The following is a 21297-nucleotide window of genomic DNA, read 5'->3' on the forward strand; positions in this document are numbered from 1 at the left end:
GCGGCTGGGCCCGTGAGCCATGGCCGCTGAGCCTGCGCGTCCGGAGCCTGTGCTCCACAATGGGAGAGGCCACAACAGTGAGAGGCCCACGTACCGCAAAACAAAAAACAAAAAACAAAACAAACAAACAAACAAAAAAAACCCAGCAGTGGTGATTTTTAAGGAACTGGAGACTGTTTTTAAAAATTAAAAAATAAACACATCATCTTACAAAGTCAGTAGAATAATAACTGTATATCTGTGAACCTGAGAGCCTCGTTGACCAACCATCTTCAAATTCTGAGTCAGAAAGATTAAAAAATTTGCCCCAGACCACATCTAAGTGATGACAAGACTAGCATTTTTTCCTATGGCTCAAAAATATTCATTAATGACTACGGAAGAAAAAAGAACTTAAACTAAAAGTTGTTTTAGCATACTGAAACTGAATTTAGATGGCAGGTATGGGAAAGGGAATATTACTACAAATAATTTTTTTTTTAAGCGGCTAGATTACTTCGAAGAGAGAGAGAGAAAAACTTACCTGAGAAAAGGAACGAGGGTTGAACTCCTTCGCATTGGGATTCAACGTTGATTTCCTCACTTGCCTACACCGGAAAAAAAATAAAGCCCAGTGAAATCTGCATGGAACTTATGCTACTGTAAAGTCTTTTATACCTGACAGTCTTTTTAAAATTGCTAAACATTTAAACAATTCTCACTAGAAGATCACTAATTCTCTTCATTAAAACACACATATACGTAATTCTCACCCCTTATTTTGATAATTACTAGCCAAAAAAGGACAAATTTTTTAAACTGTAATACGAACGCTTCTCTCAAAAGCAATCAACAAAACTTAAACTGAAGACAGTAGCCCCTTATAAAATATCCATAAAAGCAATCCTTAATATACCAATTCTCTAGCATGCAGTATTTTTTATGTGATAAATTGTTTCCTATATGAAATATCTTGGGAAAAACCATGATTCTAATAAAAAAATTTTGCCTCAAATTAAGAATAAGTGCTCCTTGACTTATCAACATTTGCATTCCAAAAGTTCATCTGTAACTGGGTTGTATGGAACCCAGAACAAATAAATCAATGGTGGTGTGGTTAGGTTCCAAGACTAGCCCACAAAAGCCCATTTAATTGATAATATATTGGATGTGCAGAATTAATTCTATCTTAACGAATCTAACTATTAACTAAAACTTTTTTTTTTTTTTGATGGAAAACACGTTGAATTCCAAGTAGGGGCACCAGAGACTTCTCTCTCTTCTTGGCAGTGGAAGTTCTTAGTCGAGTAGCACAGCCAGGAGGTGGGTACTGACTAGCATACAGGGGTATCAGTCCCAAAGCCAGTGATTTTTCAACTCCCTGTACATTTATAAATAAGCCGTTCTTAATTTATGCATAGGGTTTTTTGCCACAGGGTGGAAAAACGGTGGAGGAGGGAAGAAGAGTATAGGGTGCAATGACCTAATTGACTTAAGATGTCATTTGTTTAGACCAGTTTTTTGTTAAGTTGAGAGCTACTTATAAAGCAGTCTAAAAGTCTAGGTAGATTCTTGAGTTGGAAGGCTCTGGACACCTTAAGGAAAAGTTAAGTAAGTAACAGGCGTGCTAAATTCCAGGTTTACTCACTCAGCTGCGTCTTTCTTCTCCTCTTTATCATCTTTCTCTTGTTTACATCCTGGACTGGAAGTCTGAACCCCTTGGGATGTGACCTCAGGTCCCCTCTTGTGCTCTGTGTTACTGAGGATTGAAGGGGAAATGCTGGGACTGCTTGGCTTGCTGCTGCCACTGGTGCAGTTGCTGCTATTTTCAATGAAAGAATCCTTAGCATTTGGTTCAATTTTGTCTTTGATCAAATCTCTTGATTTTTCTCCCTCTCTATTTTTGTTTAGCAGCTGATCCATAGATTCAGAAGTAGAACTTGGCTGTAACTAAATAAAGGAAATAATACTTAAATATTTTAAATAACTCTAGTAATCAATTTTTTTCCATGAGCACAAACTGAATAAGGTTTTTTTCGTACTTTACGAGTAATGTTTTCATTATAAGGCAACAATAACAAAATGTCTATACAACACAACTACAGTCATCCAAGCACTAAAATGCCCTAGCCTGAAAAGTTAAATATTTACTGAGTGCATACCATGTGTCAGAAATTGTGTGTGCTAGGAATGGAAATATGAAATAGTTCCTATCCTCCCAAAGCTTTCCATCTGGATGAGATTAGACACTTGACAAACTGGGGTAAATGCTATAGGATCCCACGGGAAAAAGCAACTCACGGAAAGAGAAGGCTTCTCAATGGAAATGTCATCTAGTCTAAAGTGTGAAAGATGTTGGGGGTTTGCGGGGGAGTTTGGAAAAGGGACTAATAGTCTAAGTACAAGAAACAGCATGTTTAAAGACCCACAGGAAAGGGAGAAGATGGCCCCGCTGTGGAACAGAAGAGTATACTGGTGGACACAAGATGAGTCAAGAAATGACAAATTCACCCAGGAGGAACGAGATGATAAAGGAACTTGAAAGCTATGTTAAGAACTCTAACTTTTAGTTCTCAGGATAATGAGAAGTCACTGAAGAATTTTAAGCAGGTACAGACTGAGAAGATTTATAGTTCACAAAGATGAGCACAGCAACTTTGTGGAAAATGAACTGCAGGAAGCCAAGTAAGAGTGTAGAGAGACCATTATGGCGGCTGGACTAAGACCTGGGCTTGACCTTGAGAAGTGGTGAGTTGGAAAGTCTGAAGTAGGTGGATTCAGAGAGAGACCTGGCTAGACATGTAGGTCAGTTAGACCTTGTAACCCATAAAGGAAACCACAAAACAGAAGCACCAACAAGACCAGAAGACAAAAACGTTAGTAAAATAAGTGATGGGGTTTTTAAGTTTGCAGACCAGAAGCAGTCAATGCTACTACTATCTGATGATGATTTAAGATGCCCTACTCCATAGAAGAAAGAAAACAGGAATAGCTGAAGGAAATGACAAGAAAAAGAGAAGAAAAGGGCAGCAAGTAGAAGGAGCCATGGTGGAAATGAGAATAAATCCAAGCAGCAGCCCTAGGCAGTGAGAATAAGCTAATGAGCAATTGTGCAGCAGAAGGGGCTGCAAGACTAGAGAGACAAACTACCTCCTCAGCCTCAGGAAAGGCGGACCACTGTCAAATTCTCACTACCGGAGCCCTTGGTATCCTGGCAAGCAGCACCACACATCTCAGGGGCTTCTCAAGCTTCACTGCATCACCAATATAGTTATAAAGTCTCCAAGCAGTTGACGACAGAAGGTGAAAGCAACATTTGGACACAGTGGGAGTTTAAGTCACAATATAGGTACTTAATGTTAAGTAGAGGCTATATGCATAATGGACTAATTGTGTACTGCATAAAACTTTAAATATTTGTTACAAGGGTCTTTGATCAAGGCAAAAATAAGGCTTTTGATGTTGTTATTCATATAATGGCAAACATACCTATAGTACTCACTATGGGTTGGACACTGTTCTAAACTATTTACAAACTCATTCATTCAGTCATTATAACAGCCCTATTTGATGTACATACTATTAGCGCAATCTTATAAATGAGGAAAATAAGGCACAATGCATGCTTTTGAACATTCTTCTGTATTTCCTATCTGCAATATACTAAACATAAAAGAAAACTGAGATTATTCTCCTTTTTTTTTTTTTTTTCGGTATGCGGGCCTCTCACTGTTGTGGCCTCCCCCGTTGCGGAGCACAGGCTCCGGACGCGCAGGCTCCGGACGCGCAGGCTCAGCGGCCATGGCTCACGGGCCCAGCCGCTCCGCGGCATATGGGATTCTCCCAGACCGGGGCGCGAACCCGTATCCCCTGCATCGGCAGGCGGACTCTCAACCACTGCGCCACCAGGGAGGCCCTATTCTCCTTTTTATTTTTTCAAAATTGAACCAGTTTCCTTTTATTGAGAAATAATCCACATATAACATCGTATTAGTTGCAGGTGTACAACACTGTGATTCAATATACGTATGTATTGCAAAATGATCACAATATCTAGATAACAGCCATTACCACACAGTGAAAAAAAAATTTTTTTTTTTTAAATGTCAGTCAAACAAGTTGTTTTTTGTTTTGTTTTGTTTTTTAATTAATTTATTTATTTATGGCTGTGTTGGGCCTTCGTTTCTGTGCGAGGGCTTTCTCTAGTTGCGGCAAGCAGGGGCCACTCTTCATCGCAGTGCAGGGGCCTCTCACTATTGCGGCCTCTCTTGTTGCGGAGCACAGGCTCCAGACGCACAGGCTCAGTAGTTGTGGCACACGGGCCTAGTTGCTCCGCGGCATGTGGGATCTTCCCAGACCGGGGCTTGAACCCGTGTCCCCTGCATTGGCAGGCAGATTCTCAACCACTGCGCCACCAGGGAAGCCAAAAAAATTTTTTTCTTATGGTGGGAAATACGTAGACAGCAACTTTCAAATATACCATACAGTATTACTGACTATAGTCACCATGCTGTACATTACTTCCCCATGACTTATTTATAACTGGAAGTTGCTGCCTTTTGACCACCTTCACTCATTTTGCTGTACCCACTGCCTCTGGCAACCACCCATCAGTACTGATGAGTTTGGGTTTTGTTTTGTTTTCTTTTTTTTTAAGATTCCACAAATAAGTGAGATCATACAATATTTGAACTTTTCTGACTTATTTCACTTAGCATAACGCCCTCAAGGGCCATCCATGTTGTCAAAAATGGCAATTACTCTTCTTTTTTATGGCTGAAGAGTAATTCCACTGTGTGCGCATATATATGCAGATATCTTGCGAGTTAGTGTTTTCGTTTCCTTTGGATAAATACCCAGAAGTGGAACTGCTGGATCATATGATAGTTCTATTTTTAATTTTTTGAGGAACCTTCATACTGTTTTCCATAGTGGCTGCACCAATTTACCCACCAATAGTGCACAGAGGTTCCCTTTTCTCCACATCCTGGCCAGGACTTGTTATTCCTTGTTTTGTATTTTTGAGAATAGCCACTCTAATAGGTGTGAGATACCTCATTGTGGTTTTGTTTTTCTAAAATATTTGTTTATTTATTTATTTGGCTGCATCAGGTCTTAGTTGTGACACGTGGGCTCGTTGTTAAAGCGGGCAGGCTTCTCTCTATTTGTGGTGCACAGGCTTCGTTGCCCCGCAGCATATGGGATCTCAGTTCCCTGACCAGGGATTAAACCCACATCCCCTGCATTGGAAGGCAGACTCTTAACCACTGGACCACCAGCGAAGTCCCCTCATTGTGGTTTTGATTTACGTTTCCTTAATAATTTCCTTAATAATTAGTGAGGACCTTTTCATGGACCCGTTGGCCATCTTTACATCTTCTTTGGAAAAAATGTCTATTTAGATCCTGTGCTCATTTTAAAATCAGACTGTGTTTTTGCTATTTAAGTTGTATGAGTTCTTTATACATTTTGGATATTAACTCATAAGACATATGACTTACAAATTCTTTCCCCATTTGGTAGTTCCCTTTAACTTTGTTGATGGCTTCCTTTGCTGTGCAGAAGACTTTTAATCTGATGTAGTCCCAGCTGTTCAGTTTTGCTTTTGTTGCCTTTGTTTCTATTGTCAAATAAGAAAATCACTGCTAAGGCCAACATCAAGGAGCTCGCTGCCTATGTTTTCTTCTAGGAATTTTATGGTTTCAGATCCTACTATCACATCTTTAATCCATTTTGAGTTGATTTTTTGGTATGGTATAAGGCAGTGGTGCAGGACTTCCCTGGTGGCACAGTGGTTAAAAATCTGTCTGCCAGTGCAGGGGACACGGGTTCAAGCCCTGGCCCTGGAAGATCCCACATGCCACAGAGCAACTAAACCCATGCACCACAACTACTGAGCCTCTGCTCTAGAGCCCGTGAGCCACAACTATTGAAGCCCGCATGCCTAGAGCCCGTGCTCCGCAACAAGAGAAGCCAGAGCAATAAGAAGCCCACGTACCACAAGAGTAGCCCCCGCTCGCCCCAACTAGAAAAAGGCTGCTCGCAGCAACGAAGATCAAATGCAGCCAAAAAATAAATAATTTTTTTTAAAAAAAGAAAAAAAAGAGACAGTGGTGCAGTTTCATTCTTTTGAATGTGGCTGTTCAGTTTTCCCAACACCACTTATTAAAGAGACTGTCCTTTCTCCATAGTATATTCTTGGCTCTTCTGTCATAAATTAATTGACTGTATATGCATGAGTTTATTTCTGGGCTCTCTGTTGTTTCATTGATCTGTTTCTGTTTTTATGCCAATACCATACTGTTTAGATTACTATCTCTTTGTAATACAGTTTGAAATCAGAGAGCGTAATACCTCCAGCTTTGTTCTTTCTCAAGACTGCTTTGGTTATTCACGTCTTTTATGGTTCCATACAAATTTTAGGATCGTTTGTGTTATTTCTGTGAAAAAATCCATTGGAATTTTGATAGAATTGCACTGAATCCATTGATTGCTTTGGGTAGAATAGACATTTTTATGGGAAAACTAAAATTCTTATGTGACTCAGAGAAAAAGAAACCTGTGATTGCCGGTACAACTTCGGTTCATCTATATTTTGGTAATAAAAATTAATATTTATTGAGTACATACTATGTGTTAAGAACTATATTAAACACTTTACAGGCAGTATCTCATTAATTTTCACAAGAACACGATGAAGTAGGTTCTACAATTATCCCATTTTGGCTTGGGAGATGTAGACAACATGCCTCAATGTTGTACAGAGGGCAAGATTTAAACCTAGATCATTGGGACTTCCCTGGTGGCACAGTGGTTAAGAATCTGCCTGCCAATGCAGGGGACACGGGTTCAAGCCCTGGTCCGGGAAGATCCCACATGCCGCGGAGCAACTATGCCCCTGCACCACAACTACTGAAGCCCGTGTGCCTAGAGCCTGTGCTCCGCATCAAGAGAAGCCACCGCAATGAAGGGCAGCCCCCGCTTGCCACAACTAGAGAAACCCTGCACGCAGCAACGAAGATCCAATGCAGCCCAAAAAATATATACATAAATAAATTTATTAAACATAAATAAATAAATAAATAAAATTACTCAAAATATAAATTGGCGCAGCCACTAAGAACAACAGTATCGAGGTTCCTTAAAAAACTAAAACTAGAGCTACCGCATGATCCAGCAATCCCACTCCTGGGCATATATCTGGAAAAGACAAAAACTCTAATTTGAAAAGATACGTGCACCCCGACATTCAAAGCAGCACTATTTACAACAGCCACAACATGGAAGCAATCTAAGTGTCCATCAACAGATGAATGGATAAAGAAGATGTGGTGTGGTGTGTATGTATACACATACACACACACACACACACACACACACACACACTCAGCCATAAGAAAGAACGAAATAATGCCATTTGCAGCAACATGCATGGACCCAGAGATTATCATACTAAGTGAAGTAAGTCAGAGACAAATATATGACATCACTTACATGTGGAATCTAAAAAAATGATACAAATGAACATATTTACAAAACAGAAACAGACTCACAAACACAGAAAACTTATGGTTACCAAAGGGGAAGGAGCGGGGGAATATACTAGGAGTTTGGGATTAACAGATACACACTATATATAAAATAGAAAAACAACATGGACCTACTGCATAGCACATGGAACTATATTCAGTATCCTGTAATAACTTATAATGGAAAAGAATCTGAAAAAGAATACATATACACACACACATATGTGTTAACTGAATCACTCTGCTATACACCTGAAACTAACACAACATTGTAAATCAACTACACTGAAATTTTAAAAAAAATTACTCAAAATGGATCATAGCCTTAATTGAAACTCTTAGAAGAAAATAAGAGTGAATCTTTATGACTATGGATTAGGCAATGGTTTCTTAGATATGACACCAAAAGCACAAGGGACAGAAGAAAAAATAGATACACTGGACTTCATCAAAATTAAAAAATTTTGTGCTTTAGTTGTCAACATCAAGAAAGTGAACAGACAACCCACAGAACGGGAGGAAAAAATTGCAAGCCACACATTTGATGCAAGACTTGTACATAGAATATATACAGAACTCTTACAACTCAATAAAAAGACAACTCAATTTTTAAAATGGGTAAAGATCTGAATAAACTTTTCTCCAAAGAAGACATACAAATGGGTAATCAATTATCAGGACTGTATTTTCCTTAATTTATAACTAGAAGTATTTTTTGGCATTTTGCCTGTCCCATTTATTACTTTATAATTAGTTGATTATTTAGTATGTCTACTAATAGAAGGAAATACAAGCAAAATGACATTCACATAGATATCTAATTATCATTATTTGATAGATGTTGACATTTATGTCCATATTGTGACTATAAATACTGATGTATATATTGTGGTAATGTCAGTTCGGTTATATGTAAACATCTTATGTATAAGGCTGAAACGTCTTGTGAAAAATGGCAGGCAATGATCTTCATGAATGATGGTTTGGGGATACTTTCATCAACATATATCTCCTAATAAAATCAGTAGTTATGAATTGCTTCACTAAAATGTGCAGAAAGATAAAAACAAACAAACAAAAAACAAATGGGCAATCACCATATAAAAAGATGTTCAACATCATCGGCCATCAGAGACATGCAAGTCAAAACCACAACATACCACAGGAAGACTATAATCAAAAAGAAAAACAGTAACAAGTGCTGGTAAGGATGTGGAGAAGCGGAAACCCTCCCATACTGCTGATGGGAATGTAAAATAGCATAGCTGCTTTGGCAAAGAGTTCAGAAGTTTTCCTCAAAAGGTTAAGGACAGAGTTACCAGATGAACCAGAAATTCCACTCTTAGGTATATACCCAAGAGAAATGAAAACATATGTCCACACAAAACTGTATACTAATATTCATAGCAGCATTATTCATAACAGTCAAAAAGTGGGAACAACCCAGAGGCATCAACTGATGATAAATGGATAAATAAAATATGGTCTATCCATACAGCGGAATATTATTCATCCATAAAAAGGAATGAAGTACTGACACAGGTTACAACATGGATGAATCCTGAAAACATGATGGTAAGTGAAAAAAAAGCCACTCACAAAAGGCCATTTATTGTATGGTTCCATCCATATGAAATGTCCAGAACAGGCAATCCATGGAGACGAAAAGGAGATTAATGGTTGTTTAGGATGGGGGTTGGGGGGAGGAGTGTTTGAAAGCTAATAAGCAGTGACTGCTAAGGGCTTATGTGATGACTGTATAAACCTGTGGATACACTAAAAACTGCTAAATTGTACACTTTAAATGGCAAAATTGTATGATATGCAAATTATACCTCAATAAAACTGTTACAAAAAACATACTCTCTAATATGCTTCAAAGTAAAAAAATTTCTTTATAACATAATAAATTCATACAAGTGTACTATAAGAAGGGAATGAATGACTGTAAAAAAATAATGCTGAGGAAATAAAAGTATGGGCAAGAACATGACATTTATATCAAACTGAAGATTATGCAAAATAATACCATCTGTTGCTTAGGGATCTTCTCATATGCAGTATAAAGAACTGCAAGGAAAGATACCCTTCGCTCTGGCAGGAGGATGCAGCTGAGGTGGGCAAGTACACAGGAGACTTTAACTGTGCTGGAGTGCTTGATGTATTAAGCTGGTAGTGGGCATCTGGGCATTCAGTCACTGGGCATTCTTTGTATCGTGTCCATGCATTAACTATAGCTTAAAAAATTAAAACTTAAATTTACAACTGCTAATAGCATTAAAGCTGAATAGATAACTGTGCTAAGGTATGAAATAATATTTAATATTTTAAACAGTGCCAAAAAGTCAGGAATGAAGCTACTGGCAAAAACTTATTAATTTTTAGGAAGCTAGAACACAGGCTAGGAAAAGGCTGCTTTTTGCTTTTGATCCATTCATATTTTAAGTCGTCTTTCAAAGGCTGATAATCAGATTTTCCCACATTAAGAAGCTAAGTTTCAGGATAATTTCTTGATTTGGTCTCAAAATATACCTTGATATGCACAATATGTTACAGTAAATACTGTGCAAAAGAATGAAATGGTCATCCAGGAGAGATCAGAGTACATTCAGCAAGTCTTAAGGGAGAGAAATGATATTATAGAAGGATGTCTACCACAATACATTTGTGCATGAAGTGTAAATCTGCAACTCTTGTAAAACCAGGGTCCAGTACATCTTCCACATGCCACATCAGATAATCAATGCCTTGGCATTGCTCTACTGTCACTGAATAAAGTAGTCAAATGAATATCAAATAACTTACGTTATGGTGACTTCCAATGTCAGAATTACATTCTCTTTCATTTAATATCTCTGTATTATTATATATTATATATTATATATATTATATCTCTGTTCTTACCCAATCTCATGATTTTAGTTACCTCACTCAAAGCATATGCAAAGACAACTTTAAGAATACGCAAAGACAACTATAAGAATGTTTAGGGACTTCCCTGGTGGCACAGTGGTTGGGAATCTGCCTGCCAATGCAGGGGACATGGGTTCAATCCCTGGTCCGGGAAGATCTCACATGGCGCAGAGCAACTAAGCCCGTGCGCCACAACACTGAGCCTGCGCTATAGAGACCGCGAGCCACAACTACTGAAGACCGACCGCACACCTAGAGCCTGTGCTCTGCAACAAGAGAAGCCACCGCAATGAGAGAAGCCCACACACCTCAATGAAGAGGAGTCCCTGCTCCCAGCAATTAGAGAAAGCCCACGTGCAGCAACAAAGACCCAATGCAGCCAAAAAATAAATAAATTAAAAAGGAAAAAAAAAAGATGTTTAGCTTTCTACACACATGGTTTGATTTTTCTGGGTGTATATATAATGCATTTTTGTAAATGGATGATATAAGAATTTTTAGTAATGCTTAAAAAAAATTTTTTTAATTCTAATTCATTAGTCAATACAATACTTACCCTAAAGTCATTCTTAAATTTCTTTAAATCATCGATCTGTTTTCTATGTTCAGAAACAATTGGTGATATACCTGTAAAATTAAGAAGTGTTAGATCCAGATTTATTTCTAATCTTTAACTTAAAATTCTTTTAGGATAGGATGTTAGAAATGAAAATAAATTCTATTATCAAAATAATAAAAATTTCAATATGTTAATTATAGATTTTGACATGTTAAATTACGCATTTAAATACGCACAATCCTAAGAAAAAGTACTGACCAAAAATACTCTGTATTGGGCAAGAGAGTAAGACATATTCCTTCCTATTTCTACAGATATACCCAAAGACTTTTTAAAGCTCTAACCTTTACTTTCAGCTTTTGAGAAGCTAGGTGATGTCTCACTGGGCTTCATATTTTCTTTATTCCCTACAGAAGAGTTCTGCCTCTGATCTTGAAGCCTGGAATCTTTAGCTAGAAAATAATATTTTACAAAAACTCAAAGTTAGATAGGAGCTATAGAAGTAAAGGGAAAATATTCAAAAATTTTGATCCTATGTTTCTGGAAAAGAACATTTAAACAGAGGCTTTCCAACTTTGCAGACATATGAAACACTAATAATTTTATTTATATTGACATTTACTACCCAGGAATGTAAACTATCTTAACAACACATATTCAAGAATAACATGAAATTAGCAGCATTACTTAAACAACTAACTTCATTTGTATAAAATTTTAAATGTACCCTCAAATATTGATACATACCTATGAATAAAACAACAATGCCTTTTTTTTTTTTTTTTGTGGTACGCAGCCCTCTCACTGTTGTGGCCTCTCCCATTGCGGAGCACAGGCTCCGGACGCGCAGGCTCAGCAGCCATGGCTCACGGACCCAGCTGCTCCGCGGCATGTGGGATCTTCCCGGACCGGGGCACGAACCCGTGTCCCCTGCATCGGCAGGCGGACTCTCAACCACTGTGCCACCAGGGAAGCCCCAACATAGCCATTTTTCATAAACTTTTAAACCTCTAACACTCAACTTCACAAATGACATTGTGGATCTGGAAGCCCTTTCTTACATACCCTCAAGAGATGGGGTTACAGCTCTGTTGGATGCAGGACTGGCAGGCGTAGGAGATGCAGCTGGTACAGGCATAGCAACAGCTTCAGCTGGAATAATACCAGCTTGGGGAGAAGCAAGAACTGGCCCACTAGGAGTATTTCCAATACTATTCTGTCTGGGAGACCTGGGTCTGTGAGTTTTAGGGGATAATCTTGGAACTACAAGAAAGAGAAAAGTTACCCATTATATTCTCAGTTCAATGTCACCTCTTCAAAAAGGCTTTTCTGAAGATCTAGGTAAAATAGTTCTATCTGACCTCCTCCCCAATTACTTTTTATCCCATCACCCTGTTTTCTTTTCCAAAGTCTCAGGAATAGCAGTGATGATGGACAATACAAATATCTGAAGAATGAAAGCAATTACTAATACCTATGTCCAACAGTAGTTTTCCCTCCTAACTAATTATATTAATTCTAAAACGAAGTATTTTAAATGAATTTAGAAACTGGATTTCTAAGGCAGGAAAAATGCTACTTTTTAGGATAAAGATAACATTCTCTACTAAAAAGTGAAACTGTTTCTTTAAAACAGGTGGTGGTGGTGGTGGTGGGGAATCCCTAAGAAGTAGGCTTATTTGGCCCTCCTTCAAATAATAAACTCAAACACCTTTTAGCAGTTTGCAGCCAATCCTACATGCTCTTTCTTACCCCATCAAAATCCACTCTGCAGTAACTAAGGAAATTGGGAACTCAATTTAGCACAAAGGGGAAGCTAATCCAAGGAGGGGTTTAAATTCCACATGACTTCAAAATAAGTATCTAATAGGTTTCATATGACATTATAAACCTATTCAGACTCAAAGATTTAGAGAAAAATGGTTCAATTTGCTTCACTTTAGTGGTTCTTTACTTTTTTAAGTCAAAAGGGTCATGGAAGGAAAGTATTATTCAACAACTGTCATTTTTCTAATTAGTATAAAGAGCAAACCTATAACACAGTTCTGTATCTCTAAAACTGTGATTTTACTTTCACTTCTATAATCATGTTGCCACTTTCAAAATTCATTTCCAGACCATCTGCGTAATGTCAAACAATTAATGGTACACTAAAGAAATAAAGATTTTAGAAATTCTATTTTTTATTAATTGAATCATTTCCTTGTAATTGAAGACCAAAGAAGAAAACAGAAAGTTCAAAGGAATTTACAATAAAATTATACCTATATAAAGGTGAGCAATGTGTACCAACTAAAGATATTTAATGGAGCTGGGTATACTTTTGTTTGTTTAAGCTTAAAGATCTTTTGCTTTTAAAAGTTCTATGCACTGATTAAGACAGATTATGACCGAAAACCACAATCATCGCATGCTCAAACTCTAGTCATCATGGAAGCAAAACATCAATATTAAGCAGCAAAAGCAGTCTTAATTGTAAGATCCTGTCAAAGTATATTTTTCACACTTTTATAGCTGCCATCAGCACATTCTTCAGACTAATCACAGATAAGACTTGGGCCCCCGTGTTTGTTATTCCTTAAAAGGGAAATATGGTCAATTAGTGCCATATATTGGTGCTACGGAAACACAAGGATCTGGGCCCAGAATACAGCCTGGCATAAAGTAGGATGTCAATAAAAATGTATGGAATGAATGAATTGCGGGGGGTGGGTGGGGTGGGTGGGAAACACACAGCACTGTAAGCCCAAAATAAATGTTTGTGGAATGAATCCATGAACAAAGTTGCTAAGACGACACAAAATATGATCCCTCCAAACGTTATGTACTGTACTTGCCTTCCATTTGAGTGGTACTTTATAAAACTATAAAGTATACTCTTATTTAGGAGCCCCACATGAATTTCATCACAACCATAAAGTAGATTAGCTAAAGATTACTCACTGAGAAAACTGAAATTCAGAACGATCACATGATTTGCCGTAACATATAAGTGATAGAGCCCAGAAAAAAAATATAGTTTTCCCAATTCCTGGTTACTCCACTATTTTTCATATATATACTTAGAGTTCCTCAAACATAGCTCAAGCTCAGCCCTTTTTACATCTAGTAGAATAACAAAATGAACATTGTCATTATGCTCCAAGCCAAGTGTTACCTACCCCCGCTGACCACTGATGACCATGTGCCCCCTGCGGGACTGGTCCTTGCTGCTGGAGGAGCAGTTGCTTCACTTGGTGGGGTGTGGGATACAAATTCTAGGCCACTGGAAATGGAACCCCTCCCAGCAGAAACTCTGTGATTTCGAGGGTGTCGCTGGGCCTTTGGGGACATCCTTGGAGGCCCTAAGAAAGAAACAGTGAACATCACATGAATGCCACAATGTCCATCAGTACTACTTTTTTGCTAAATACACATAGACCATTCTTTCTCTTTCTCTCTCTCTCTCTCTCTCTCACACACACACACACACACACACACACACACACACACACACACACACACACACACACACACACACACACACACATTCCCTCTCTCTCATTTCTTCTTGGTTAAGAAAAAGGAAACAAACACCACATATATTTTTGTCCATACTCTTTCAGAATTATTTTGTGGAATGCCATAAAATTTTACAAATAAATTTTATTTTATTTCCCTTTACTTTTAAAGAAAGGGAGGGGATGCAGTTGCTGGTAAGAAATCAAACAATAAGATGTCATAACTCTTCAAAGATATTAGCAATTTGTTTAATCTATATCCATTATTTGTAGGCATATAAAAATAAATATAATAAAATGTTAATAGAGTTATAGCTACATGATGCAATAATTTTTATTTTAACATATACTTTTAGCTTTTTCCCTCAAATTTTCTATAATATATTACCTCTAAAAGTCGGGGGGAAAAAAATTTAAACAACAAACTATTGACCGCGATATGTCTTTGTACTAGTAAAAAGATGCACATTTTCCTTCTTAAATTTCTCCAAAACCTTAATTTATCTACCTCTTCTGCCATGGTGAACAATTTCATGACCCATGTCTTATAACAGTCCTCACCTGTAGGAAGTGTCTCATACTTAACAGGCTGTAAACTGAAAATTCTACTGTTAAGGCATGACTTATAGACTAGAATAACTGACATTTGGGGAAGAAATTTGCACTATACGAATTGTCAAAATTCCACATCAATCAATTCTGTCACCCCATTAGCAATTTCTATTTATAAAGAAGTATATTGTGCATTCAAACAAAACTGTCAGGCGAAAACAGTGGACACAATGACTCTTACCATAGAAACCTGACAGTGATAACACCTGGCAAAACTCATTCTTAATGCCAAAGCCAAGGCCCCTTACCCTTACCTTGCCAAATCCTTTATTTTTTATTTTATTTTTTTGGCTGCGCCAAGCAGCATACAGAATCTTAGTTCCCCGACCAGGGATCGAACCTGTGCCCCCTGCAATGGACGTGTGGAGTCTTAACCACTGGACCGCCAGTGAAGTCCCTTGCCAAACTCTTTAGAATGTCAAATTAATTTGTGCCCTGAGTAGGAATTCAATCATGGGCACGATCTTACAAAGAATGTTAATGTTATATAATTTTCAACTGGAGATACAATTTATATTGAAGAATGAGTTAAGAACTGGGTATTTGCATATTTATAGATAATTTTTACGTCGCTTTACAGAAAAAGACCAAGAAAGACGGCTGGCATAGCTCAATGAAATCAAACTCTAACTTAAAAAAATTTAGTCTTTGACAATATGTAAAATACTTTCAGAAACAAAATATAGTCTCCATATTAAACACAGAAAACCACTATATTTAATAGTTTTATTTTGAAGTTCACATTTTAAAACTGCTTCAGCATCACCTAACTACATGACTAGAAAACATATTTTAATTCAAATTATTTAAAAAGAAAAACTGAATAACACAGCATCCCTGAATATGCAGGTGTACTTTTGTGTGAGTCCTTACATCTAACTGTCGTGAACACGCTCACACTCACTAATGAGTTCTATTTTATCTAACATATTCTCATGAACATCACTTATGCAAACAATAGACCACAACAAATGTCAACAGAATGTAATTTTTCATTTAGAGGCCACCATCACAGGCACTTCTGAGTAAGGAAGTCACCTTGAAAATCATGCCGTTCAACATGCTTTCAACATGCTGTTGACCATGCTGTTCAACAGCTAACAAGGTTAGCTGCTTTAGTCAAGATCACATGACCTCCCTGCCCGGATGACAACAATTTATTAAAAAACAGCCAACTAGTTTTCTCCAGGGAAGCATTTTATGCCAGAAAACTGTGTTAGTCTCAAGCAATATCAACTGTAATTTTAATGAACAAATCAGATTAAAATTTTAACATATCAAATACTCTGAAATAACGTCAAAGGTCATTATCATTCAGAAAAAAGTTTTACTTATGCACAACATTTAGATTAAAATGTGACCTTTTTACAACACATCCATGTATCTGATATGTAGCAATGGTGGATTTAGCATCAATGAATGAGAACTACAGTATTTTATTCTTTTTTATTGACAAGGGAAATAAATAATTAAACTCTGTATTGTAATCTAAGAGTAAACACACAAAGGCAGCTACATGTAAGGTCCCTCTCAAAAAGGACCGCTAAACCATCACTCCTGCCTATGGCCAACAGGCAAATTCACTAGTACCTTGGCCAAGGAGCTATAAAATGATAGGTTCTACAAAAAGTCCAAGACTGATGAAGAAAGTTCACTGTTTACCATTAACCACTGTATACACTGTAAAGTGGAAGGGAGAAGGCCCTGGGCTGTAAAAGAGCATCATTACCAGGCAGAGACAAAACCCTCATTCTTACAATTCAGGATAGTTCATAGCTTCACACAGCATTTACCAAATTTCTCTCTAATGAACAAAAGGTTAATAGAAATAGTTTTAATAAACTAAAGTTAAAACACAGAAATTATAGGTTATTAAATAATGAAGAGGAAACTATTTTGTAATTATAAACTCACATAGGAGTTAAACAAAGACAAACAAAAACATGAACAAATTGTGGTATTGTACCTTCTGAAGACATGCGTTTAGGCATAGTAGAGACAGGAGCTGGAGAACCATGAGCAGAGGGGTGAGACGGGGGTCTGGATGGCCGCGAGGGGGGCCTGGAGGGCGGCCGTGTAGGGGTGGCTGCCCGAGGTGGAAGAGAGTTGGGACCTGACTGGTAGCGAGAAGGTGGGCGAGAGGAAGGAGATGGGCAAGGCGATGGCCAGGGAACACCTGACAGAACAAATGATATGAAGGAAAGTATAAAAACTAAAGAAAAAAATGAGGGAAAAAAGTAAACAGAAAAAAAAGTAAAATGACAAAAATGATTTCTTGCACATTTTAACCCTTTGAGGACAGTCATTTGATTTGTGATAAGATTTAGCATAACTTAACTGACATAAATTCACATTTTACTTTAACCTCCTTAAAATTAAGTCTGTTTAAATGAATACACGTTCCCAAAGGGTTAATTAGGATCTACACATACTACTGAAGAAGACAGTTAAGACTTTGCCTATTAATTCTGCTTCTATAACTGTTTCTTGGTAATCAATTGTTAAAAGGAGTATAACATACACCAGATAATTTCACACAATAAATCACAAAACTCAGGAATAAGATTATTATTAAAAGTTTTAGCTTGACACATTAGCTATTATATCTCATTAAAAATGCTGGTTTCTTATAACTGTCTGTGGTTTTCATCTAGTTTATACTTTAATGTAAGGTTGAGTTTGAAATCTCATTAAGCAGGTATATTTAAGTAGAAATAGAACATTACTTCTACTATTTTCTAGAGTCACAGGAGTGACAGGTTAATATTCATTGCCTTTTCAAAACACATATTTTAACCTTATCAAATTAGAAAAAGGGGAACTTCTAAATAATTTATGCAGTTAAACATTCATCTAAGAGACTGCTTAATAAACAATGCAACTACAAAGCAGTCATCACCAAATAAACCGACACTGAGGGATATGCACAGGTCAAAATACAGCTAACATGTAACATGACATATCACTTACCTTAATCTTAGGTAACAGTCCAGGTCTCCTCTCCATAGGGTTCCACACACTTGAGTATCATACATTTCCCAGCCCCTTTCAGGTTTTTTATTTTGAAAATTCTGTTCATGAACAACTAAAATTCTTTACTCAGTGAGCAAAGAAATTTCACCCCCAATACAAATGTATAGGAAATACTCAAGAGTGTTCATTGGAGAGGAATTCTGGAGAAAGACTCAATGAAAACAAATGAAATTGGAAACTTAGTGTTCTCTATTTTTCTAACTTTCCAAACTTAAATACCTAAAATTGAATGTCCACTGTTAGCCCTGAGTTAGTAACTAATACACCACCATTATTATTATTATTATTATTATTATTATTATTATGGCTGTGCTGCACAGCATGTGGGGTCTTAGTTCCCCAACCAGGGACTGAACCCACATCCCCTGCATTGGAGCACCGAGTCTTTTTTTTTTTCCGTGAGTAATTACAATTTTAATAGTAATATAAATAGAATCCCATGAGTTGGCATTATAACTACTTTCAAATAATAAGATAAAATTAATTTTAGGCTAATACATTTTAAAAAGCTTCCCATTTTATTTTTTTTCAGCTATATGTATACATATATCCCCATATGCCCTTCCTCTTGCGTCTCTCTCCCACCCTCCCTATCCCACCCCCCTAGGTGATCACAAAGCACCAAGCTGATCTCCCTGTGCTATGCGGCTGCTTCCCACTAGCTATCTGTTTTACATTTGGTAGTGTATATATGTCCATGACACTCTCACTTCGTCCCAGCTTACCCTTCCCCCTCTCTGTGTCCTCAAGTCCATTCTCTACGTATGCGTCTTTATTCCTGTCCTGCCCCTAGGTTCCTTAGAACCTTTTTTTTTTTTTTTGATTCCATATATATGTGTTAGCATACAGTATTTGTTCTTCTCGTTCTGACTTACTTCACTCTGTATGACAGACTCTAGGTCCATCCACCTCACTACAAATAACTCAATTTTGTTTCTTTTTATGGCTGAGTAGTATTCCATCGTATATATGTGCCACATCTTCTTTATCCATTCATCTGTCGATGGACACTTACATTGCTTCCATGTCCTGGCTATTGTAAATAGTGGAGCACGTGTCTTAACTGCTGGACTGCCAGGGAAGTCCCCCATTAGTATTATTAATTATCATGGTTCCATACAGTCTATGGCACTGCTGTGTCCAATATCCCTGACTTGTATGAGAGATCCATGACCCATGAGCTATAGTTAACCTAGATACGGAGGTAGAATAGAAAAAAATATCTTCCTACTAAAGACTCAAGTTTCTGTATTTTACTTAAACTAAACTACAATATTCACCCTTACACTCAGAGTTGTTTCTATTTTTTTTAAGCACTTTTTTTCTTCACCATCTTCACATGACTCTTGGTTGTGTCTTGTATTGCAAGTTACCTCAAATCCTTTCTTGAAGTAAGCAGAATATAAATATATAAACAAACAGTTCATAAAAATGAATCTATATTAACCACTGAGTGTTTCACATAGATTGGGATTTTCCATGTAAACTATATCTAAATAATTTTATCATCCAGTACTTTTAAAATTGAGAACCTACCCAAAGTTTCCAATTTCTTCACATATGTGGAGTGTTTTTTTTGCCAAGTGAATGTCTTTGGTTACATTTAGCACTTTATCTTAATACATGACTATTTCATCATACTAAATGCTGTATATGCCAATAACATACTAATTTTTACTAATTTTACTAATTTGACATCCACAAAGGCAAATTTAAATTAAGTGAAAACTACTCCACAGAAATCATTAAAGGTATGCATGTTCTTATCAACGCTGTAAAACTGTAAATATTCAGAAAACCATGTATCTGATCAATGACATTGACAAATTTGGTCAAAATACTTGCCTCCATTAACTACTCTTTGGTCTGAACCAGAATTTGGGTTGAAATCTGAAGTGTGAGAGGTGGATCTCGATGGCATGGAGCCCGATCCAGGCTGGCCCATACGCGGTGAATTCTGTCGCCCACTTCCCCAGGATATGACTTCTCTATTTCTTTGTCCAGGAGGAATATATTTATTTTCCCTGAAAATGAGAGATCCTTTAAATCATTTTATCCTAATAGATACCAGGCCAATGAAACATATCTAAAAGTAATTTAGGCAGAAGGGAATGCTTGTTATTAAAAGGTTAAACACTTAAAACCAAACGGCCCCACTTCCAGACACTCCTATTCTTCCATTTTACTCTAAGCTCTAGCCTCTAGCCTTTCCTTTCCCTCAGATAATCCCGTTAAGGACAAAATATAACAGATATGTATTCATTCTTATCCACTTGGACTCTTTATGGCTGTTTCTATCAATCATCATCTGTCTTCTTGAAACTGTTCTTCCTTGGTTTTCTCTACTTTGTTGTCTCTGTGAGCTCTTCTCTTGGTGGGTGTTCATTAGTTTTTCATGGCTTCAACATCAATCCCCCAAATCCACATTGTCAGTCTCACAGTCTCAACATCTCTCCCTGAACACTTTAATTCAAACCACAACTCCTAAGCTGTGAGTGCCTTGAAGACAGAATGTGTATCTTATTCTACCAGGTATGTAGCAGGTGTTTCTCAACATGTTTATGAATAAATGCATAGAAGACCTGTGAGCCCCTCAAATACAGTAAATTGCACAAATGGACTCACTCTATCTCCCCTCAAGCTTGCTCCATGTTTTCTACCGCCATTACCAGTACAACCACCAATCTGCTTGGTTATCAAATAAAACTCAGAGTCATCCCTGGTTTTTCTAACCTTTCTATCACTGGTTCTGGTCTCATTGGTTACCAAGTTCTCACACTTGAACTATTTCAATACAATAACTAATCTCTATGTCTCAGCCAGTTCTCAATGTCCCATAGTTGGTTCATGCCATCCCTTATCTGCAGGGTGCTTTTTAACATGACACAGAAAGAGTTTCACTACCTCAGTTCCTATCACCAGCTGTTACCACTGCAACCTCAACATACACCATGTATTCCAGACATATGAAACAACTAGGTTTTCCCCGAACTGGACAAGTTCTTTCACCTGTCTTTCACCATACAAGCAACTCCTGTTTTATGTCTCTTTGAGTGGCAGACAGATCTACTATCCTATCACAAAACATCACCTCCTCTGTTAGACATTCTCTCACCCCAGGAAGTTATGCTAGTTCCTCCTCACTTGCATGTTTCTAGTACTTTGACCACCC

General features: G+C 37.4%; 1 protein-coding gene across 8 annotated transcripts in view; it reads right to left on the bottom strand.

Moving 5' to 3' along the window:
- Positions 1–21297, bottom strand: part of ATXN2 (ataxin 2) — a 137601-nt gene that overhangs the window by 42300 nt on the left and 74004 nt on the right. For all 8 annotated transcript variants that reach the window (XM_060118306.1, XM_060118309.1, XM_060118304.1 and 5 more), the window contains exons 9-16: positions 19971–20149; positions 17059–17268; positions 14142–14324; positions 12046–12243; positions 11325–11432; positions 10978–11048; positions 1628–1929; positions 524–587 (exon numbers count right to left, since the gene is read on the bottom strand). In XM_060118306.1, the coding sequence (XP_059974289.1) occupies positions 524–587; positions 1628–1929; positions 10978–11048; positions 11325–11432; positions 12046–12243; positions 14142–14324; positions 17059–17268; positions 19971–20149 (1315 nt within the window). The remainder of the gene's footprint in view (positions 1–523; positions 588–1627; positions 1930–10977; positions 11049–11324; positions 11433–12045; positions 12244–14141; positions 14325–17058; positions 17269–19970; positions 20150–21297) is intronic.

Source organism: Mesoplodon densirostris, chromosome 15, assembly GCF_025265405.1.
Source record: "Mesoplodon densirostris isolate mMesDen1 chromosome 15, mMesDen1 primary haplotype, whole genome shotgun sequence".
NCBI lineage: Eukaryota > Metazoa > Chordata > Mammalia > Artiodactyla > Ziphiidae > Mesoplodon > Mesoplodon densirostris.